The 22,995-nt window shown below is 56.5% G+C and overlaps 1 protein-coding gene across 1 annotated transcript in view; it reads left to right on the top strand.

Moving 5' to 3' along the window:
- Window positions 1-22,995, top strand: part of ZC3H7B (zinc finger CCCH-type containing 7B) — a 61,421-nt gene that overhangs the window by 29,030 nt on the left and 9,396 nt on the right. The window contains exons 3-16 of the mRNA XM_058741197.1: window positions 925-958; window positions 1,093-1,290; window positions 2,246-2,404; window positions 5,296-5,376; window positions 6,174-6,230; window positions 12,146-12,188; window positions 12,734-12,927; window positions 13,276-13,597; window positions 14,561-14,619; window positions 15,434-15,533; window positions 16,976-17,137; window positions 19,437-19,642; window positions 20,715-20,815; window positions 21,779-21,960. Coding sequence (XP_058597180.1) covers window positions 925-958; window positions 1,093-1,290; window positions 2,246-2,404; window positions 5,296-5,376; window positions 6,174-6,230; window positions 12,146-12,188; window positions 12,734-12,927; window positions 13,276-13,597; window positions 14,561-14,619; window positions 15,434-15,533; window positions 16,976-17,137; window positions 19,437-19,642; window positions 20,715-20,815; window positions 21,779-21,960 — 1,898 coding nt within the window. The remainder of the gene's footprint in view (window positions 1-924; window positions 959-1,092; window positions 1,291-2,245; window positions 2,405-5,295; window positions 5,377-6,173; window positions 6,231-12,145; window positions 12,189-12,733; window positions 12,928-13,275; window positions 13,598-14,560; window positions 14,620-15,433; window positions 15,534-16,975; window positions 17,138-19,436; window positions 19,643-20,714; window positions 20,816-21,778; window positions 21,961-22,995) is intronic.

Raw genomic sequence — 22,995 nt, 5'->3', positions numbered from 1 at the left:
GCCCTGGTCCCTGACGGTGGGGAAGCAAGGAGGGCAGGATGGGAGCCCCATTGTCACAATCAGGGACACCACCTCCCTCACACACACAGGGGAGGGACCTCGGTGTCTTCTCTCACCCCTTTGGCTGACTGGCTCAGGCTGCTCTCTCTTGCCCAGGTGCCAGCAGCAGCTCTGGGCAAAGGAAAGAGCCCCAGCCCTGTGCTTTAGTCCCGGCTCTGATGCCGACCTGCTGTGTGACCTTGGCTGAGTCACTGTCCACTCTGAGTGTCTGTTTTCACCTCTGTGACATGAAGGACCAGGAGACAAACCCCAGGTGCTCTTCCAGCTTAGCCCTTTAGCCTGACAGATGTGGCTCTGTTCTCCTGGACTGATGCTTTCTTCTATACTGAGCTGGCATTTTGTGGGCCACAGGGGAGGAGAGGGTGCCCACAGCCCCATCTGCTGGGCTGGAATGAGGAGTCAGGCTTTGACCTGGCGTTGGCCAAGGTCATGTGTGTTTGGGGGGCTGGGATGGGAGAAGGGCAGAAGCTGTCCAACTGGGGGGACCTGAGGTGGACTTTTCCTGCTGCCTGGGGCCTGCATTTACAAGTTTAGCGTGTCGGGGGCATGGTCATTCCCAGAGAACTGGTTTCTCAGGAAGAGGCCAGCTGGCTGGCCTTCTCAGCATCTGCACCCGGAAAGCCTGGGGCAAACACAAGGCCTTCCTCCCTCCCTTCCAGCAGAAACGGAAGACCAGCATGTGTTGGTCTGGGGAGAAAAGGCTGCTGTTCCCTTACCCCAATCCACCAGGTGACATCTGAGGTCTGAGGTAGAGGAGCCCACTCCTGGAATGATCTGGGGCCTTTGGCTCTGGCTCCTGGGGCCTCCATGAGGCTGAGACCCCGGGCTCACCCAGACTCTGTGTCTCTCTCCTTTTCCTGCTAGGTCGACACTACCCCTAAAGCAAGAAGAATATGAGGTGAGCATCGGCGGCGGGGCCGGGGGAAGGCAAACGGCAGGGGTGCCCCGGAGAAGGAGGGTGTAGAGGCCGGGTGCCAGGGCTGGGGCCGCATGCAGACCCCTGAGCCCCCTCTACACCCCACTCCCTGGTAGGCCTTTCTGCTCAAGCTGGTGCAGAACCTGTTTGCTGAGGGCAATGACCTGTTCCGGGAGAAGGACTACAAGCAGGCCTTGGTACAGTACATGGAGGGGCTGAACGTGGCCGACTACGCTGCCTCCGACCAGGTGGCCCTACCCCAGGAGCTCCTGTGCAAGCTGCATGTCAACAGGGCCGCCTGCTACTTCACCATGGTGAGCCCGCACCCCCCTCCCCTCTTCACCCTGCCCGCCGTTTCCCGCAGATGCCCAGCCAAGCTGGACCCACACCCCAGTGAGCCTCTGCAGGCCCGGCTCCTCCACCCCCGCCTGTGGGAGTGTCACCGCCTGCTTCCGTGGCTCTCAGCCCCAGCTGCACCACAGACTCACCTGGAGAGCCCTTAAAGTGCTAATACATGGTACAAAAAGTGGTTTGTAAGGATACGGATGCCTGAGCCCCACCCCCGATGAATTAAGTTAGATGTTAGACTGTTAGACGCTCATCAGGCTGGCCTGGGCATGGATAGGAGTCTGTAGGGAGTCAGGGCTGAAAACCGCTACCCTCATCGTGCACTGCCTCTTTCTGCAAACCCCTGGCCACTCCTGCTCCTTCCTCCTGGGCTCCCTCCCATCTCCCCCCATCCTCCCGAAAGCTCTGGCCTCCTCCTCTTCCCTGTCCTGCTTGCTCACTGACTCAGTCACTCACCAGATCCTTAGGGATGCTCTGCTGTGAGCTCTTTAGAGGACCCCCTAACACCTCTGCAATCCAGAGTGGACTGTTCTGGATAAGGTGCCAGGTACCTGTTCACACCGTGTTCTGTACCCTGAGCTGCCTTCTTGATTTCACTTCCTCTCAGAGGTACCTTGATTACTCTTGGGCCGTGAAGTTCTCAGCTGAAGGCAGATATGGAAGTAGGTGTGTCTGAATGGCCAGGCTCATTGCTACAGAATTTGAAGGCCATCCCCCAACCTCCAGTGGCCTGCCAGTGCCCGTTGCAGCCCCCTGAGCTGGACGTACAGTTGCCCTTGACCAGAGTATGAATGTCAGAGGTGTTTCCTGGAGCTCTGAAGCCCCCTCCCCGATCCTCTAGCCTCCCCCCGTCTCTGTAGGGAAAGGGGTGGGAGGGAGGTAACCAGAGCTGACCGTGTGGCCTCCCACTCCTCTCCGCAGGGCCTGTATGAGAAGGCACTGGAGGACAGTGAGAAAGCGCTGGGCCTGGACGGCGAGAACATCCGGGCGCTGTTCCGCAAGGCACGTGCCCTCAGCGAGCTGGGGCGTCACAAGGAGGCATATGAATGCAGCAGCCGGTGCTCCCTCGCGCGGCCCCACGTGAGTGCCCTGAGTCCTGGTGCAGGGCTGGGCTCTGCTGAGCCTGTGTCCCCCCCTGTGCCATGGACCGGCAGATACTGATATTTACACTGAGCTCTGGTTGTGTTTCAGGCACTGCTGAAAATACACAGTGTGTATTAACTCACTTAATCCTTGCATCAGCCCTTTGAGTTAGACGGAGGAACTTACCCGGGAATCACAGCTGTGGGCTGCAGAGCTCACACTTGAACCCAGGCAGTCTGATTCTAGAGTTGGCATTCCTTTTTTTTTTTTTTTTTTTTAATTTTTTTTAATGTTTATTTTTGAGAGAGAGACAGAGCATAAGCAGGGGAGGGGCAGAGAGAGAGGGAGACACAGAATCCAAAGCAGGTTCCAGGCTCTGAGCTGTCAGCACAGAGCCCAACGTGGGCTGAAACCCACGAACCGCAAGATCATGACCTGAGCCGAAGTCAGACGCTTAACTGACTGAGCCACCCAGGAGCCCCTAGAGTTGGCACTCTTAACCTCTAGGGTTGCAATAAGGACACAAAGGGGTGTCACATGTGTGGGGGTCCTGATGTCCAAGCTGTCACTAGGTGGGAGAGAGGCAGGGAATTGACCAGTAGTGAGCCTTGCTTGCCCTGGCCCACACACAGCTGGGCGCATGCCCCCTCCTCCTTTATTCACCCACTTCTTAAGTACTTAAGTATTTACTAAGCACCCACGAACTACCCAGATCTGTGCCCTTCAGGGACCCACAGTCTGCTGGGAGACGTGGAAACATCCCTGGGGTTTAGGTCTGACTCCACCACTGACCCCCAGCATGACCTTGGACAAAACACTTCCCCCATCTGCTCATCAGCTCCTTGTCTATGAAGCACCCCTCCTATTTTATCCCTGAAACAATGAGTGTCAAAGGGCTCAGAAAAGGCTCAATTCTGCCCAGGAGTGATCAGGATCTTGGAGGGCTCCCTGGAGGAAGGTGGGCTTGAGTGGGACCAGAAGAAGCAGGAAGGATCTGGTGGTCAGAACAGAGAGTGGGAGGCCATGTGCATAGTGGTCAAGGATGTTGGTGTCAGAGGGCTGGCCTGGGTTTGAATTCTAATCTTGGGTTAGCCACCTACTAGCTGTGTGACTTTGGACCCACAGCTTAGTCTCTCTGAGCCTCGGTTTGCGCCCCTGTCAAACGGGGGTGGTAATATACCAGGCATCATAGAGCTATGAGGATGGAATCTGAAAATCATACAGTAGGTTCAGAAAACATTCGCTGTTACTGTCCTTTTGTTTATTAGTCATGCTTCTCCGATTCAGCTTAGTTCACAATTGAGAACCTTTCTTATGGCAATAGTCCCTGGTCCTACAGCGTTTCCTAGTGTCCCCAGCAGGTCCACATCCAAGTCTCATGTCTGCCATTCCTTGGCAGGCAGGGTGGTGCTTACCTCACTGTACAGGTGAGGACTCCGGGGCCCAGTTAGGGCCTCTGACTCTGAGTTGGGGGATCCCCCCATGCTCCAGTCTTTGTTGGCAAATACTGGCTGAGCCCTGCTCCGTGTTGGGTACTGGGGACCGGAGATGACTCAGACTCTGGCCCTGGGTTCCAGGAGCTCGTCAGGTAGGGAGGTGGACAAATGCACGGGGTATTACAACATCCCTGTTGCCCCTTTGCTGCCTGGACCACAGTCACGGTTTCTTTTTTACTGGTTAGTCTCTCCCACTAGACTGGAGCCTCCTCGAGGCCTGGGCCCCATCTGCCCTCTGCTAGTGGCGTCTCTGGTCCTAGCCCTTGCCTGGCACTTAATGCATGTACAGTAACACAGCCTTGGAGGGAGGAAGGGATGCTGGGTGCTGTTATCGAGCACTAACTGTGGGCCGGCTGGCTGTGTTCCAAACTTCCTGCATTCTCGCTCCCGTGGGCCCGGGCACGACCCACATGTCCTTCCTTGCAAAGAGTTCCGGGACATCGTGTGGTGAAAGCAGCAAGTTGTAAGTCGTAGAGCGATAGGTGTAATGTGATCTCACTTATGTTAAAAAAAAGAAAAAAAATCCTCACAAAACAAAACTGAGCATCCTTTATATCCTTTATAGCGTCCTGAGCATCCTTTATAGCATCCTTTTATATCCTATATAAAGGATAAAGATATATCTTTTGTCTGTAGGCACGTTATGCACATTCCTGGAAAAGAGCTGCAGGGCAGCACGTCAGACCACAAGGCATGTTCCTTCCGGGGAGGAGCCTAGTGTGAGGATGGGGAAGGGGGTGATCCAGGGGAGCTCTTGCTCTCCCTGCAACATTTCAACCATCTACAGTAGAGTGACACTACGCCTTGCTGAATTTTAGAAATAGAAAGATAATTTAATTTTGCCTCTTTTTCAAAAAATTTTTTAAAGTTTATTTCTTTTGAGAGAGAGAGAGAGAGGGAGTGCAAGTGAGGAGGGACAGAGAGAGAGAGAGAGAGAAGAGAGAGAATCCCAAGCCAGCCTAGCACTGTCAGTGCAGAGCCCGACGCAGGGCTCAAACTCATGACCCCATGAGATCCTGATCTGAGCTGAAGTCGGATGCTTAACCGGCTGAGCCACCTAGGTGCCCCTAGAAATAAAAAGATAATTTTAAAATCCAAAGCAAAAATTATTCCTTTCCCCTCCCCACAGTGAAAGGGAAAAAGGGAAGCGTGGGTTCTGGTTCAGCCCCACCACATGCTAGTCGTGTGACCTGGGCAGCCAATGACCCCTCTTAGGGCCTCGCCTCCTTGTCAGTAACATGGGGTGGGGCGCTCGGCTGGTTCCATCTGTAGAACTTGGGGTAACAGCAGACCCCCCCACCCCTTCCCTGCAGTGCTGTTCAAGGTCTCTGGAGCACAGCTGCATGAGCTAGGGCAGACTAACCCCCTCCACCCTGTGTCTTGCTGTTGCAGGATGAGAGCGTAACTCAGCTTGGTCAGGAGCTGGCTCAGAAGCTTGGGCTTCGAGTTCGGAAAGCGTATAAGAGGCCCCAGGTAGGTGGGCTCTGGGTGCTGGGAGTCCACGGGGGTGGAGATGGGGAGGTCTGAAGGGAGCCCAGGCACCTTTGGGGAGAAGTGGGGGAGGGTGGCCAGGGCCAGGCCAGGACAGAGAGGAATGATAACAGGTGATCTTCCCTCTCTGTTGGCCGAAAGCCCTGGACTGACTTCCAGAACCTTTTGGAAAAAGGAGAGAACAGTCAAAGCTTCCAATTCACCTTAGACACCAGCTGCTAACACCTCCTCCTTCCCCTGCCCTGGCCGACTTAAGCACCCCCGAGATGGCCTGAGATGACACCGGTGTCTTTTCCGCCTCATGTTCTCACATAACCTCTGTATAGTGCAGATATCTATTTGGCTCGTTTAGATCCACACTTATTCACTTGGCACCTATTGTATATGCCAGGAAGCTGCATGTAGGAGAGGGTACGGCTCTAGAGTCTGCTGTGACCTTGAGCAAGTTAGTTCTTGCCCCCCCTGTGGTTTTTACATCTGGAACATGGGGATGATTATGCCCATCTCAGGGGGTTCCTGGGCGGATCATCAAAATCAAAGAATGTTTGATGTGGCACCTGGCACACAGTAGGAGCATGTATGTGGAGGTCCGTCCTCTGCCAGGTCACAGTTACAGGAAGAAAACGTCCAAATCTGCTCCAGAGAGAGAACAGGTAACTTCTGACAGGCCTTGGGGCAGGGAGCCTTAGGGCACTATGGACGCTCAGCTGCCCTAATTGATGGGACCCTGAGCATCTTTCCTGAACCTTCATCTCTTCCCACCTCTCTATTCCCTGCAGGAATTGGAAACATTTTCTCTGCTCAGTAATGGCACTGCAGCTGGCCTGGCGGATCAGGTAGGATGGGGGCTGGGACCCCAGGCCTCCCTCCCTGCCCCCAGTATCAACCTATCTTGGTTCATCCCTCATGAGAGCTTTGGATTCACTCTCTGGGGGTATCACGCCCCCAGCAGTGGATCCTGGGCCATTAGATTGAAGGGCTGGGTTCAATCTGTCCCGGCCCCCACTGATGTGAGCCATACACCTGGCTGATAGCCTGGGCCTGGACCAGACTAATAACACCTCTGGGACGCACAGCACCTCCACCTCTTAAGAGGGGCCTCCTGTGACCACAGGGGCAAAGTGTGGGGACAGGCCGCGGCCACTATGGGCAGGGAAGTCTCACCCCCACCCTTCTTTTGCTGTTTTCCTCCTCACTGGCCATTCTGCATCTAGGCCTCTGGGTCTCAAATGTCTCCCCTCCTCCATACCCTGCTTTCTCTGCCTTTTCATTTTCAAGGCCCAGCTCAAGTATACACCCCCCACTGAGACCCTTCCCGATACCCCTGCCTAAGCAACTGCCAGGGAGATGCACAGAAGTGGGGGTCAGAGCTCACACCTGAGACTCCTTCACTTGAGCAGAACCTTCACTTCTGAGCCTCAGTTTTTAAAGCTGTGAAACGGGGGTGTTTTCCCTCGCCCAGAACGGGAGTATACCCGGAGGAGTGTGGCACCGAGGGAGTTGAGGAGCAATAATTGCTGAGACTACAGCATTACCCTGGGTTTGGGACGTCCCCACTCCTCGGGGCCAAGACCCTTGTGCCACCACCAACAGACCCGGCTCACCCTCGGGGCGGTGCCAGGGCCCAGCACACACACTGGACTCTCCCACTGCTCGCCACACATGCTCAGGTAGACTTCGACGCCTTTTGGAAGACCAGGGACGGGCTCTAAGAGCGCCGGTGGAGGCTGGTGTCCTGCCTTCTTGTACGTAAGGGGAGACTGAGGCACAGAGTGAGGAAGGGACTTGGCCAACATCCCACAGCAAAGCAGCAGCAGGCCTGCCTGCCTTCTTAGCGTTAAGGGTTTTCATTCACTCACTCAGCAAACTCCCAGGGAACCCCTTCTTGGCCCTGGGCTGGGAGCTGAAACATAGCTGAGTTAGGCACATCCTTGCCCTTGGGACTCCTGGGTGCTGAGGGAGACCAGTGTGGATCTGCCCGTACAGCCCTCCTTGTGGATCGTAACCAGATATTATTGAGCCTGGCACATGCTGGATGCTCAAAAAAAAGCTATAGCATTTTGCTCTAACAAATTGCCGTGAACTACGTGGCTTATAAACAACAGTAATTCATTTCTCACAGTTTTGGAGACTGGGGAGTCCAAGATCAAGGTGCTGGCAAATTCAGTTTCTGGTGAGGACCCACTTCCTGGTTCACAGATGGCACCTTCTAGCTGGAACCTCACATGGCAGAAGGGGCAAGGGAGATTTCTGGTGTCTCTTTTATAAGGGCACTAATGCCATCCATGAGGGCTTCACCCTCAAGCTAATCACTTCCCAAAGACCACACTTCCTAATACTATCACTTTGGGGCGTAGGATTTCAGCATATGAACTTGACATTCGTTGAACATATCACAAACATCCAGACTATAGCACTGACTGACTGACTGAACAATTGCAAATAATTTCACACTGCTTGAGGGAGGTACTGCCTACCCCTATTACCAAGGAGAAACCAAGAAGTTGGGTGACTTGTCTGAGTCCACTGAGCCTGGACTAGGTACATGGAAAAGAAAACAATCATGGTTCCTGCTGTCAAAGAGCTCACAGTCCAGGGTGAATGGACACTAGCCTGATTATTTCTGGTTACAAACCATCATGAAAGCTGTAAAGACAACGTGTGGGGAGCCATGGGCCATTGGAATAGGGAGGCCTGATTTAGACTGGGCATCAGTGACCTTTAAAATGAGACCGGAAGTTTGCGGAGTAGGCAGCGCATGGGGTGCTGGTAAAACAACATTTCAGATGGGGCGGTATATGAAGGGATTTATTGAGGGCTCCTATGTGCCCAGCATAGAATTGACTGGAGATACAGCTGAGAAAGAAATAGTCAAGGAGCCCCACCCTTGTAGAACTTACAGTCTAACTAGAGGAGACAACAAATAAAAAGTGATAAGTGCGGTGGAGAAGGGGGCTGGGGAATGCTGGGGCAATTGGGAGGGGTTGCAGTTTTAAACAGTGAGCAGGGAAGACCTCAGTGAGGAGACACTGGAGCAAAAACCTGAAGGTGAGGGATGTGCCTTGAGGAGGTCTGGGGGACCAGGCAGACGGAATGGCTAGTGCAAAGGTCCTGAGGCAGGAGTGTGCCCAGTGTGTGGGGAGAACAGCCAGGAGGCCATATTGGCTAGAGGGGACTGTGCAGGGCTCCTCGTTCCTCTTTCTAGAGGGTTTAGGGAGGCAGGGAGTTATTCAGGCAGATCTTTTTTTTTCTTTTTCTTTTTTTTTTAAAGCTAGCTTCCTTCCTTCCTCCCTTCCTTCCTTCCTTCCTTCCTTCCTTCCTTCCTTCCTTCCTTCCTTCCTTCTATACAAATAGGGGAGGGGCAGAGCGAGAATCCCAAGCAGGCTCTGCGCTGATCAGTGTAGAGCCCAATGTGGATTCAGATTCGCAAACTATGAAGAGATCATGACCTGAGCTGAAACCAGGAGTCAGCCACTTAGCCAATTGAGGCACCCAGGAGCCCCCAGGCAAATCCGATTCAGAGTTTCTGGGTATCAACAGCTCCTGCCCCATTCCTAGAGCTCAAGCAATGGGGGCTCCCTTCTGTTTTCTGCTGATAGTGACATGTTGTACCTTAAAGGACTACTCTGGGGTGATCCTGGCTAGGTACGTGATGGGGTACCCCTGCTCCTTCCTTCTCTTCCCACGGTGACTGCCCTGGTTAAGGCCACATCCCAGTCTTCGAGGTTGGGCTAGCCTCCCCTTCTTGTCCCCCAGGGTGAACTCTGACAGCCAGGCCTCATGAGTCTCTCCCCAGCATGGAGACCCTCGGTGGTTATTAATTAAAGCATCTGTTTAGAAGTAAAAACTCTGGATACTCTTGCTTGGCGTTCAGGGCCCCCTGCAGTCTAGATCTGCCATCCCTCTCCTTCCTCACCTCCTCCTCACGCACCAGATGGTGTGTGTGTGTGTGTGTGTGTGTGTGTGTGTGTGTGTCCTCGGCTCCTTGACAAGCTCATCTGAGAGCAGGACCATGGCTTCCTCTGTTCAGTGCCTCTGCCTGGCGCCACTTCGGAGTCAGGTCAGGGATGCCCGGCTCCACAAGGGCCCGCCCTCAGTGCCCACTGAGTCTGTAGCCAGGGGACCACAGAGGGTGCCACTCATGGCATTGGGCACCCCAGCCCCTGCCAAACCATCCCCGCATCCCCGCAACCGTGCTGGGGCCCCCACCACATGCATAGGGGCCAGGGCTGGCCATGGGGGTCGGGGTCTGTGAGGAGCCCAAGCAGAGTGGACTCCACAGATCCTGCCTCTGTGGGCCACATGGTGCTGCGCGTGTCCACATGCGCACACGCACGTGCATACGCCCAGTCACATCCACACGCTTCTGTGTCCACATACCACGCACACACAGCCACATACTTACATGCATACGTACACACACAGTGGCCTAAGGCTCCACAGAGTAGTGAGGGGGGAGCGTTCCAGCCGGATCCCCTGACCCGGAAGCTTGACACACACACCGTGTGTGAGCCTGGCTGCGGGGATCCTGGCAGGGGTCCCCGGCACAGGAGTCCCAGTCATTCAGCCGGTCAGTCATTCCACGTGTGTGACCGGCAGTGGGGACTCATGAGCTGCAGCCACCGGGAGCTTCTTACGACCTGGAGGTGACACGGGCAGGCACGGGGTCCGTGCCAGCGCTCCCGTCGGCAGCGTGAGGGGCGAGACACGAGGGAGGCCGTGAGTTCTAGGAACAGATTAGAACCCGAGGCAGCCTTGGTTGGGGAGGAGGGAGCCAAACTCAAAGACAGAGACACAGCTCGAGCACAGGCCTAGCGGCAGGAGAGAGAAACGCGTATCCCAGGCCACAAGACTAGTTCTAGTTCGGAAGAAGCCGGGCGCTACAGGTCTTGAGCGCACCCTTATCTGAGGTGGCCACTCCACCTCTCGGAGAGCTGCTAGGGCCTGCCATTTGGTGACAGCCACGGGCACAAGGCTCGCCGGGGCGGAGGTGCTCCATACTCGTTGCTACCTGAGTGTCCCTAGCAGGAAGGGGCAGGGAGAGATGATGGGCTGGAGCTGGGTGGCTGGCGGGGGCCCTGGCGAGCCCTGGACAGCACCGAGCAGGGAGACGCCCGGCCGTCCCTAGAGACGTTCCTCTGGCACCTCTGTCCCCACCTCACGGGTTTCATATGCTTCCCGTGGGAGTAGCAGCTGTTTGTGCAGCCAACGCCCGCCCCGCCCCGGACGTTGAGCGGCACAACTTCTCCGTGCAGGGCCAGGCTCCAGGGCACAAGAAGGAGGTATTCTGTGCCGGTGCCCGGGCTGGGGTCAGACAGCCCCTCTCTGGCCCCGGAGTGGCCGCGTCCCTGGACCAACGCCTCCTCTGTGTGGGGGGAGAACACCTCTCAGGGCACCTGGACCTAGGGCTGCGCTTGTCTGGCTGGAAAGTGCGGGCCCGGCCTGGCGTGAGGCAGGGTCCTGGGTAAGTCTTGTTGCTCTTGGTGCCACTGTAGATCCACGGGGCCACGTGGCCAGCAGTGAGGCTCTGGTCCCCCTGCTTCCCTCGGTGGGTGCACAGAGAACGTGGGGTCGCCCAGGGGCCCCGCTGGGGAAGGGGAGGATGTGCCAGGCTCGAGAAACGACTCGGCCCGCAGCCAGAGGGGGACGCCAGGCAGGGACGATGCGGCAGGCGAGTCTGTGGGGACAGAATGTGGAGGCTGGTGAGCGAAAACACCCAGGCCCCCCAGGCCAGCCTCCTGACAGACACAGAGAGCACTTCCTGTGTGTCAGGCACTGTTCTGGGTTCTATGCAAATGTCAAGTGATTTCAAACTTCTAACTGTCCTAGAAGGTGGGCGACTGTATTATCCTTACTCCACAGAAAAAGGAACAGGCCTAGAGAGGCTGAGGAACTTGGCAAGGCCACAGAGCAAGCTCAGGCCCAGCTTTCCCTCCAACAGCAGGTCCACCAGTGGCAGTGGAATCTCACCAGGGCTCATTCGGCCTGGGGCTGTAATTGGGGGAGTGACACTGGTGATTCGAGGGGTGGCACTTTTGCCATACAGCTGCAAACTATCCACGCAGGGCACAGGTGTAGGAGGGCTCAGTAAAATCCTAGCCACCCGGCCCGGGGTATGGACCCTATGCTGTGACGGGTAAGGAAACCGAGGCTCAGAGGTTATATCTCTCCCTGCCCGGGGCTCTCCTCCAGCAAAGGGCAGATGTGAGACTTGTGTGACTCCTGCCTCCTGACTCTTGCCTGTCCAGACCCGAGCTTAATTCCAGCAATAGGGCAACTGGGTGGCTCAGTCGGTTGAGCATCCAACTCTTGATCTCAGCTCAAGTCTCGATCTCAGGGCTGTGAGTTCAAGCCCCACGTTGGGTTCTGCACTGGGTGTGAAGCCTACTTAAAAAAAAAAAAAAAAAAATACCAGGGCGCCTGGGTGGCTCAGTCGGTTAAGTGCCCAACTTCGGCTCAGGTCATGATCTCACAATTCTTGAGTTTGAATCCCGTGTCGGGCTCTGTGCTGACAGCTCAGAGCCTGGAGCCTGCTGCGGATTCTGTGTCTCCCTCTCTCTCTGCCCCTCCCCAACTCGTGCTCTGTCTCTGTCTCTGTCTCTCTCTCTCTCTCTCTCTCTCTCTCTCTGTCTCAAAAATAAGTAAACTTAAAAACTACCAACAATGGTCACTGAGGTGGGGTACCGTGGAGGAGGTACCATGGCCTTCCCAGCCCATGTCTGCCTGACCCTCTGTGTCTTTCTTCCCACAGGGAACTTCCAATGGATTGGGGTCCATAGATGACATCGAAACAGGTAGTGTCCCTGATTTGAGGGGACAGGGTGGAGATGGGACCCCAGGGAAGGCTCAGATGCTCCTAGCCTGGGCCTGAGGGCTCCCTGCCCTGGGGTTTCCCTCTCAGGGAGAGGAGGGTGGGGGGTCTGCCACACAGTAAAGTAACACTGGTCTCATGTCCTCCACTCCAGGCCAGCCCCTCTCCCAACTGAGAGTCCCCTTCTCTTCCTCACTGACTTCCAGGAAGAGTCACATTTAAAAAGTGTCCCTTAGAGAGGGCATTGCTTAGCCCAGAGGGACAATATTCAGGCACTGGGCCAGGCCCATTGGAGAGATATTGTAGGACTGAAGGACCCTCTCCTGTTTTGTAGAGGCCTTCTTTCACTATGACTGAGCCTCCAGGCATGGGGTCAGGTGGGCGGGACAGGCAGGATTCCTGACAGGAGCTAGGGAAAGGAGGGAAGGTATTGCAGGAGAACCCTAGGGCCCTGGATCACCTCCCCATCCCACCCCCGACCAAGCAGGACCCCCTGCAGCTACTGAACCCTCCCTCTCCCATCCATAGACTGCTACGTGGACCTGCGAGGCTCCCCGGCCCCCCTCCCCTCTACCCCCACAATGCCCCTGTTCCCTCACGTTCTGGACCTGCTGGCCCCCCTGGACAGCAGCAGCAGGGCCCTCCCTGGCACTGAGAGCCTGGACGACTTCTCCGACGGGGATGTCTTTGGTCCGGAGCTGGACACCCTCCTGGACTCACTGGTGAGCCATGCTGCCACCATTCTTCTGCTCCCCTGATCCCCTCCCCTTCCCCAGGGCCCCAACACCTTCATCACCTGTCCCACAAGGGGTGGAGGGAGGGTCCCATTCCCATGTCACAGTTGGGGAAACTGAGGCCTGGGGAGGGAAAGGGACCCGCTTCGGGTATAAACCTGAAGCTCTAGAATACACAACCAGAGGGACCACAAAGATCCTTAGCTCCACTCGTGGGATGGCTCTGGGCTGAGGCACGGAGGAGTTGGCTTGCCTGGGGTCCACAGTGCCTGTCTCTGCCCAGGCCTGGGTGGTCGAGTTCTCCTCCAACCCCTCCCTCTGTTCCCCACCTCGCAGTCCCTGGTCCAGGGAGGCCTGCCTGGCAGCGGCGTGCCCAGCGAGTTGCCCCAGCTGATACCCGTGTTTCCCGGTGGGACCCCACTGCTGCCACCTGTAGTGGGTGGCTCCATTCCCGTCTCCAGCCCACTGCCCCCTGCCTCCTTTGGCCTCGTCATGGACCCCTCCAAGAAGCTGGCCGCCTCTGTGCTGGATGCCCTCGACCCCCCAGGCTCCGCACTGGACTCCCTCGACCTGCTGCCATACTCGGATACCCGGTTGGATGCCCTCGACAGCTTTGGGTCGACCCGTGGCTCCCTGGACAAGCCCAACTCCTTTGTGGGTGAGACCTGGGTGGGCACATTCACCCCCACCCCCTTGACTGTTCAAGTGCCACCACATCGCCAATCTCTGGAGACTGGAGTCAGGATTATGGCTCTATTCGGCCAAAGCCCAGGCCCTCTCACCCCATTGTGGTCCAGAGCCACAATGGCCTCTGAGTTGCTGTGTCTCCTGCAGTGCTCAGCACAGTGTGGGGCTGAGGCCAGAGGGGTTGGGTGTCTTGTTCAAGATCAAACAGCAGAGCTGGGATAATCCAGGACTCCAGACTTGCAGTATGTTGCTCTGTGCCCAGACTTCTGGGGCAGGCTGGTAGGATCCCATGGGGATGTTCCTGAGGCTGGGGAAAGCAGTGCGAGCCTGCAAGCTCCTTCATCACCACTCTGAGCTGGGTGCCAGGGACCCAGAGAGGAAGCAGACCTGTCTGGGCCCTTACTGGACCAGCTTTCTGACAGTTGGACCTAGCCCAGGGGATGAATCTCTCGGGGATCCATGAGGCTGCAGGAGCACAGATGTGCTTCGCTCAGCTCTGGGGTCAGAGGAGACTTCCTGGAGGAGGTAATGGCTGAGCGAGGTCTTGAAGGAGAAGGTCTTAAAAGAGCAGTAGGATACAGGCCTGCCTGATGGACAGACTCTCTGACAAGCAGAGTAGTCAACCAGAGGAGAAGGGCCTTGAAGACCTGAGGCTGGTGTCAGAGGACCTTTGAGCCAAGCTGAGAGCTTGGGCTTTCTCCCAGGGGGAGTGGGGACCACAGCAGGTAAGCACAGAATAGACATGTGCAGGCTGGGACACTTCTCTGTTCCTGGGCAGTGATCTTGAGAGTAGAGTCAGGGGATCAGCACAAATTAGAAGTGGATGTGTGGCCTGGGGGGTTCCTACAAGTTAGAAATGCATACAAAGAAGTCCTCAGAGGGCTTCTCACGCCCTTCAGAGCAGAATAGGTGACCTCTGTGTTTTCTTGCCCAGAGGAAACCAAGTCCCAGGACCATCGTCCCCCAAGTGGTACTCAGAAACCAGCCCCCTCGGTGAGTACTTGGCCCAGATCCGCGACCAGGCACTTTGGGCCCTCCCAGGGGCGGCAGGGAAGTGGTTGTGGGCTTGAAAGTAGGGGTGAGCCTTCTGCATGAGATGGGGTACTGCATCTCCCAAGGAGAGGCACCCTCAGAATGGATGGGCCAGAGATGGTCTCTTCCTAGCCCTTCTGGACTGAGCCGCCTGCTGGCAGGGTGAGCTGAGGGCACGGCCCAACCCTTGTCCTACAGAAGAGGACGTTGAGGCTCAGAGGGGTTAAGTAACTTCTCCGGGGTTCGTAACACCCCTGTTCTCGGGACTCAGCCAGGTTCTGAGTTTAGGAGAGCACTTGAGCAGGTGTCAGGCAGCCTGCGCTCTGCACTCTGGCCTCAGCCTAGACACGAGCTGTGTGGCCCTGGGGAAGTAACCTAACCTCTCTGAGTCTTGCCTCCTCCCCCATCTGCTGATGTGTTGGGGGCTTGGGAGATAGAGGCTGGGAGTGGGGAGGGCATGTGCACAGGTCCCAGTCGGGCCATTCCTGTTTCTCTGCTTTCATGTTGGGCTTTTGCTCAAAGGAAGATTCTGGGCCACTGTGTACCCCCACTAGGGTATTCTGATCCCTATGTTATAGATTCTTGGATCATGTTACAAGGAATTCCTTGCCCGGGAGGGTAGGAGAAATAGGAGGGTAGCACTGAACTACAGTTCTGATCTTGGGTGGGTTGCGGGGGGCGGTCACGGGGTCCCCCAGCCTCTGGTGCCCAGGCTGGCCCTGGTGGCTCTGGCCATGGTCCAGTGCCCAAGATGGCCACCCTCCTCCCATCCCAGCCAGAGCCCTCCATGCCCAACACCGCCTTGCTCATCAAGAACCCCTTGGCTGCCACCCACGAGTTCAAGCAGGCCTGCCAACTCTGTTACCCTAAAACAGGTAATGTCACCCCTCTGTCCAGAGATATTGGGAACCTGGAGAGTATCACATCCCCAAATAACAGAACCCTCGTGTACCCGTCAGAAGCATGGGAAAACAGAATCCCCGCCGGGTATTTCAAGCAGGTGGGCGGGGGAGTTTGGATGGTATAGAACATGGGAGTTTGGGCTTTCGAAACTGCTAGAAGGGCTGGAGGAGCGGAAGCTGGGAGGCTCCACTGGCCTCTAGGCTGCTCTTCCACAGGCTGAGGACCAGAGTCGGGTTGTGCTGCTCCACACAGCGACCGGGGGGCCGCTGGACCTTCTGGCCTGAACCACAGCTGCCCACAGCCCGGAGGCTGGTTCCTGGCCATGGAGTGGAGGCCCACCGGCTGTTGCAGGGACACCTTGGCCCACACCTCACTCCACCTCCACCTCTTGGTCCGCTTCTCACGACTGCATCTCCTTGGCGAATGCAAACTTTGCCTGGAACCCAGGTGGCAGAGGAGTCTGGGAAATGTGGTTCCTAAATCCCCAGCTCCCAAATCCAAGGGAAGCTACAGAAGTTTGGAATAGATGCCCAATGCCTAGAGACCATTTTCAGCACACCTGGAATCTCAGAATTCTAGACTAAGACTCATTTGCCAGAAGCCCTGAAGTTTTCATGGGATACTCTCTTGGGATGCCAGGGTTAAAAATCTTAGCAGTCTAGAATTCTCTGTCTCAGGGGTATTAGGGTGAACAGGACCTTAGAGGTTGTCTAGTTGCTGTCGTCTACCCCCTACAAGACCTCCCCCTTCATCCCCCTGCCACGTACATGTCATCCATGAGAGTCATCTCACCGAAGTTCCCAGGGGCTTGCGGGGGTGGGGAACAGAGCGCCATCTTGTTGGATGGCTATGCCCACGCCGAAGTTCTTCCTCACAAGGACCTCGGACTGCCTCCCCAGTCCACACGCCCGCTGCCCCTGCGCTGAGAAGCTGACAAATGCCCCATGAACTGCTATGCGCCTGGTGCTGGCACAGCCAGGTCATTCGGGGTCCCCACAAGGGCTGATTCCTCACTGTCAGGGCAGAGGAGGCTCTGCGTCAGAAGACTTGGCAGGAGCAGGGCGGGGGAGGGTGAATCGGGGCAGTGCCACGCTGGGCAGGACCAGAAAGGGGCTGGCCTGCTCTCTGCCAGGTACTGTCTTCACGATACCTTCTAGGGAAACACAAAATGTCTGGCTCACTGGAGGGTCAGGAAGGGGGCTGGGTGCCTTAGAAAGGGTGCTTTGGAGGGGGCCTCCCCTCAACCTGCCTCCAGGAAACGTGTGGCCAGGAAGAGTGTGGCAGGAACTGGCAGGAAGCCCAGGTGAAGGAGGTGTGTTTTTAGGCAGGAGTCCAGTTCCCATGGCTTGGGCCCGTCCACTGTCACCCTTCATTTCTACATCTGAAGTTCGTCTCTGTCCACGTGTACCCACAGGCCCGAGGGCGGGTGACTATACCTACCGGGAGGGCCTCGAGCACAAGTGCAAGCGCGATATCCTGCTTGGCCGGCTCCGCAGCTCCGAGGACCAGACCTGGAAGCGGATCAGGCCCCGGCCCACCAAGACCAGCTTTGTGGGCTCCTACTACCTGTGCAAAGGTGGGTGGGCTGCGGCAGGGGTGGGCGGCACAGCCGGGGCCTCGCTCCTCTCACGCCCACCTGGGCTCTGCCCCTCATCACGGGTAGACGGGTGGCCATTCCCCGAGGATGAATCCCACACCAGAGTGAGCATCTAGCTCCCCACCCCGACAGCTCCACAGACTGGTGGGAATATTCGGGATGTTCCGTTCCAGCTGGAGCCCCTGCTGAGTGGGAGGGTCAAGCAGTTCACAGAGAGTGGTGGTTGTCCCTGCGGTTGTCGCAAAGGCTGTTGGAGAGATGTGGAGAGAATCCACATAAAGCATCTAAGACTGGCACATAGTAAAGGGCTTGATGAATAATAGCTTTTATTTATTTGGTTATTTATTTTAAGTTTATTTATTTATTTGTGTGAGAGAGAGAGAGAGCACAAGCAGGGGAGGGGCAGAGAGAGAGGAAGATACAGAATACAAAGCAGGCTCCAGGCTCCGAGCTGTCAGCACAGAACCCGATGCGGGGCTTGAACCCACGAACCGTGAGATGATGACCTGAGCTGAAGTCGGACTCTTAACCGACTGAGCCACCCAGGTGCCCCTATTTATTTATTTTTTTTTCAGTATCACTTTGAGGTTTTTATTTACATCCTAGTCAGTTAACATAGAGTGGATAATAGTAGCTTTTATTTATTTTTTTTTTAATTTTTTTTTTTCAACGTTTTTTATTTATTTTTGGGACAGAGAGAGACAGAGCATGAACGGGGTAGGGGCAGAGAGAGGGAGACACAGAATCGGAAACAGGCTCCAGGCTCCGAGCCATCAGCCCAGAGCCTGACGCGGGGCTCGAACTCACGGACCACGAGATCGTGCCCTGGCTGAAGTCGGACGCTTAACCGACTGCGCCACCCAGGCGCCCCAATAGTAGCTTTTAAAGCTGCTTATGTTGTCATTTTCCTCACTTCTGGCTCATGTGGATTTGGCCGGTATTTGACGGACGTTTGTCACATACCTTATTTGGGGTCTTCTGTTTCCCGACCAAGCGTCTTGGCACGGTCTACGTGGCTCTGCGTGAACAGTCATGACCTTGTAAAGCGCTTTATCGTGCCACCCTTCTGTACGCACCATCACGCTCCTCACAACTCCACATGAGGAAACTGAGACTTTGGGAGGCTCTGCCTTTGTCCCCCCACCCAGCTCATGGCAGTAGCCCCAGGCTTTCTGGACCAGCTCGCTGTCCTCCTAGCAGGATCTTGAGGACATGTCACTCCTGGGCTCAAAGGCCTCAGCTGTCCCCTTGCCAGTGTGGGTGAAGTCCAAATTCTGTGAGCCTTACAAGTCCCCCCCTCTGCCCTAACCACCCCCCAAATACACTGAATCCTGACTCCTTTGCACACTCCTTTGAACTTGGTCAAGCGGCAGCCAGATCTTAGGAAGCCACTCCCTGCAGGGCTCCCCACGGGGTGCAGGACTGGTTCCAGCACAGAGCAGCCAGTGGTGATCGTCTGTGCACCGGCTCACTTGTCCTCGTGTGTCTGCAGCCTGGCAGCAGGATGGGGCAGCGCAGACTTAGAAAGAGCGTGAGCAGGGGAGAGGAAGGAAGAAAAGCAGTTCCTGCCCCCAGGAAATGGCAGGGCTCTGGGTTGTGAGCCTGCTGCCCTCCCAGCTCTCTGGTCTCCAGGAGTTTTTCGGTTTTTTGTTTTTTGTTTTAAAGTGGGCTCCACACCCAACATGGGGCTTGGGCTCACAACCCCAAGATCAAGAGTCGCACGCTCTACCGCCTGAGCCCGCCAGGCCCTCCTGGTCCCCAGGGGTTTTATTTATTATTTCACTTAACCCTCACAACAGCCCAGTTCTCTGTTTATGGGACCAACAGCTGAGGAATCCCAGGGAATCCCAGCCCAATCTGCCTAGGCCCTTAACCAATGGTATTTTCCTGGTGACTAGTAAGAGAAACACCCCTCCTGTTTATGTAGAGGCTTGTATTCCTCTCCAAAGCCCTTTATCCTACCTTTCATCCTGCCCGACCCACGTAAGGCGGCTTTGTGAGGTGGTGGGGTGGGGTAACTGCATGCTTTGTAGATGGAAAAACAGGTCCTCCCCCCAACACAGGTGCAGAGCAAAGAAGGGACCTGGCCTGAGAAGGGCTTCCCCCAGCTCTGCTGCCAGACCCCTCCCCAGTCCTGTGATGAGCAGGTCAACCCCCCACCCCCACCCCCGCCGTGGCGGAGATAAACCTGGGCCCGGCCTGCCGCAGTGGCGGTCCCAGGAGCTCTGCGGGCTGCCGTCCCGCCTGGCAGAACGTGTGTCCTGTTGCCTCTTTGCAGACATGATTAACAAGCAGGACTGTAAGTACGGGGATAACTGCACCTTCGCCTACCATCAGGAGGAGATCGACGTGTGGACAGAGGAGCGGAAGGGCACCCTCAACCGTGACCTGCTCTTTGACCCGCTGGGGGGCGTCAAGCGTGGCAGCCTCACCATCGCCAAGCTCCTTAAGGAGCACCAGGGCATCTTCACTTTCCTCTGTGAGGTATCTGCCCACTCGCCTGCCACTTCCACGGTCAATGGCGCACATGGGGCTGGGGGAGGGGCTCCCCAGTGCACTCCATTATAAAATGTCCGTCTTGGGACCGTGGCTTTGGGAGGCCTGACTTTAGAATCAGTAAGTCCTTGGACTGTCAGAAAGGCCCATTGGACCCTAGCATGCTAGAGCCCAGATCCTATCCAGCCCCTTCATTTGGGGGAGGCTGAAACTGAGCCCAGGAAGAGAGATAATCGTACCCCCTCTTTCCTTCTGACCATCAAAGGCCAGGCTCGGCGCCGGGGGCTTTCAGTACTCATCTTCCCCACACCTCCTTGTCTCACTGTGCTGACTCCAATGCCCATCACAGCTTCCTACCCACTCCCCTGCCTGTGTCCAGGCTGCCTCCTGTCCTGGGAGTACCCTTCCTGTGTTTCTGCATCTCAGACCCTCCGAGGCTCCACTCTGATCCCACCAGCACCACCAAGTTGTTGTTAGTTCCTTCCCCGAGTTGCCCCAGATGACCCTGCTGGCCCCCTGCTTCCCCCCGCCCGATCAGAGCATGATGAGGGCAGTGACAGTGTCAGGCCCACGTCCGTGGAGTGAGAGCTCCGGATCCAGGCTGCTGGTCCAGCTCAGCCCAACCCCGACCCTTTGCATGGCCGGCCCTTCCCCCCAGCTCTTCGAGCAGGTGGACCAGCTGCTCCCTTCAGAGCAGTCAGCCTGGAATCACCGCTCCCAGCTGGCAGCTGCATGTGCTCTCAAAGCACTCGCCATTCTGTTATGTCCTTTCTGAGCTTCACAGTGAACCCATGGGACAGCGGGCATGGTTACCCCAGCTTACAGTTGAGGAAACTCGGGCTCAGAGAATTGGAGTTACACCCCCCCGCCCCAGGCATTTGGGGTGGGGGGACCAGAGAGAGCCACAGTCCAGGCTGTGAGCTAGAGCCAGAGAGATAGGGGCCACAGATCCTGGGGTTCCCTTTCTCACTCCCCTGACTCAGGGCAGGGCTTGCAGGGACCCAGTCTGTCCCTCCCCGGGTGCCCATGCCAGGTCCCAGCCCACCCTCTCCCCGGACAGATCTGCTTTGACAGTAAGCCCCGGATCATCAGCAAAGGCACCAAGGACTCCCCGTCTGTCTGCTCCAACCTGGCTGCCAAGCACAGCTTCCACAACAACAAGTGAGTGGGACTCACAGCCCGGGCCTGGGAGCAGGGGCACACAGAGGCTTGGGGTAGTTCAGGTGCCTGGGGAGCAACTGAGGCCAGAGGGTTGACTTAGGGCATCAAGGCAAGGGGCAGAATCCAGCGTCCACCTGGAAAGGACGAAACCCCATTTATTGAGATCTATATTCCAGGCATTCTCTCATGTATTTGAATGGTCTCCTCTGTCTTGCGAGGGAGGAGACACAGTCTCTGTTGTACTGATGAGGCTTGGGAGTAGCTCACGCAACAGGCACGTGGGAGGCCACATCTCCGACTCCCATCTGGTGCCCTCCACTGTCGTGACATTGGCCTTGGACAGTGAGTGGTAGGGGCTGAGTCAGGTCTGACACCCAACCTTCGCTCCCTCTGACTTCCCTTGGCTCTGCCCCAGCATGGATGATAAAGTCCAGGCCCTGGGGTCAGATAAACCTGGGTTCAGATCCCAGCCTGATCAATGCCTGTTTTATGCCCTGCGTGCAACCCTTGGTTTCCCTGTCTGTAAAGTTGCTAGGGTTGCTGTGAGCGTAATTAAAATTCCCGTCCCAGAGGAGATGCTCCATGATCGTTCCCCTGGCCGCAGGAGTGGCTCTGGAGCACTGAGCTGGGGAACCTGCCCCTTCCCCCATCCACGGGCCCTCCCTTCTCCCAGCCTCATAGCAGGTGGCATCTGTGCCCTCCTGCTGGCAGCTCCACCTTTGAGCTGACCCTGCCTTGAGGCCAGGGGAGAAGCGTACAGCCGAGTGTAGGATCCCCATGTCTTGCCTATTGTGGTGTTGTGTTCTAGAAGTGGTTACTAGGGCAGGAACACCCAGGGAGAAGCCTCTCCCCGCAGGCTTGCCCGGCACTGGGGAGACTGGCCCTGTCCAGAGTAGTGGCAGTGGGGGTAGGGGGTGTTGGGGCTGCAGACTGCATTGTGCCTTCCGCCCCCATGCCCGCCAGGTGCCTGGTGCACATCGTCCGCTCCACCTCCCTCAAGTACTCCAAGATCCGCCAGTTCCAGGAGCACTTCCAGTTCGACGTGTGCCGCCATGAGGTGCGCTACGGCTGCCTGCGGGAGGACAGCTGCCACTTCGCCCACAGCTTCATCGAGCTCAAAGTCTGGCTGCTGCAGCAGTACTCTGGTGAGGGGGCTGGGCAGGGGCGGGCAGAGGGCGGCGACAATTGGCTGAGGGTGGATGGGCCGGCCCGTGGCAGGTGGCAGAGGGGGACTCGAGTTCAGGAGGGGCAGTTAGCGGGGGAAGGGGTGCCTCTGCAGGAGCCAGGGCTCCCCAGACATCACAGAGGACACAAAGCCTTGCTCTCGGGGAGCTTCCAGGCTTGGAGGGTCCTGGGTTGATCCCTATCCAAGCCGTGCCGGGGGAAACACATATGGAAAAGGGAGAGGGGGCAGAGCCGGGCTGCCTGATTGGTCATCAGCAAGGTCACTTCCCCCTCACTGAGCCTCCGTTTGCTCATCCGTGAACTGGTGATCCTAATCTCCACCTCAGAGCTGAGGAGATGAAAAGATATCACTCCCTCCCTCGTTCATCTAATAGGATGACGAGCGCACCTGCTCTGTGTCAGGGACCGAGCAAGACTACTCGAGGTCCTTGCTCTCAGAGAACATCTGATATCTGTAAGCGGGGGCAAGGCAGGCAGTGCAACAAGTAGGTAATAAATCCCGTATTCCATCTGTTCGAGGATGCACATACCCCCCCATCCCCCACTGCATGTGGTAATCTAATTAGCATTGGGGGGGTGTAACATAAAATAATGGCGCATCTAACAATTGATGTCTTCTTAGAGTTGATGAAATAGGGTTATGTAATTTCAGATGTGCTCAGTGCTGTGAGGAAAGTAAGGCAGAGCAATGGGATGGGGAGGGACTCAGGCTGGGGCATTTGGGATAAGAAGGTTGGGGAAAGCCTCTCTGAGGAGAGGGGCATTTGAGCAAGGAAGGGTAAGGGGAGCATGCCTGGCAGAGGGAATGGCAAAGCTGGAGGCCCTGAGGCCGGAGCAAGCTTGGTACAGAAAGGCTGGCTGTGACAGCCGAGTGGCTGAGCATATGGGGGGAGGAGGGCCTGAGAGGTAGGTAAGGACCCACATGTGTACAAGTCTCTAGGCTGTACATAGATGTTCTAGATAGGATGTGCAGGGTCTGGAGGGTTTAAGTGGGT

Source organism: Neofelis nebulosa, chromosome 8 (assembly GCF_028018385.1).
Source record: "Neofelis nebulosa isolate mNeoNeb1 chromosome 8, mNeoNeb1.pri, whole genome shotgun sequence".
Lineage (NCBI taxonomy): Eukaryota > Metazoa > Chordata > Mammalia > Carnivora > Felidae > Neofelis > Neofelis nebulosa.
This window is presented reverse-complemented; position numbering and strand designations above follow the sequence as displayed.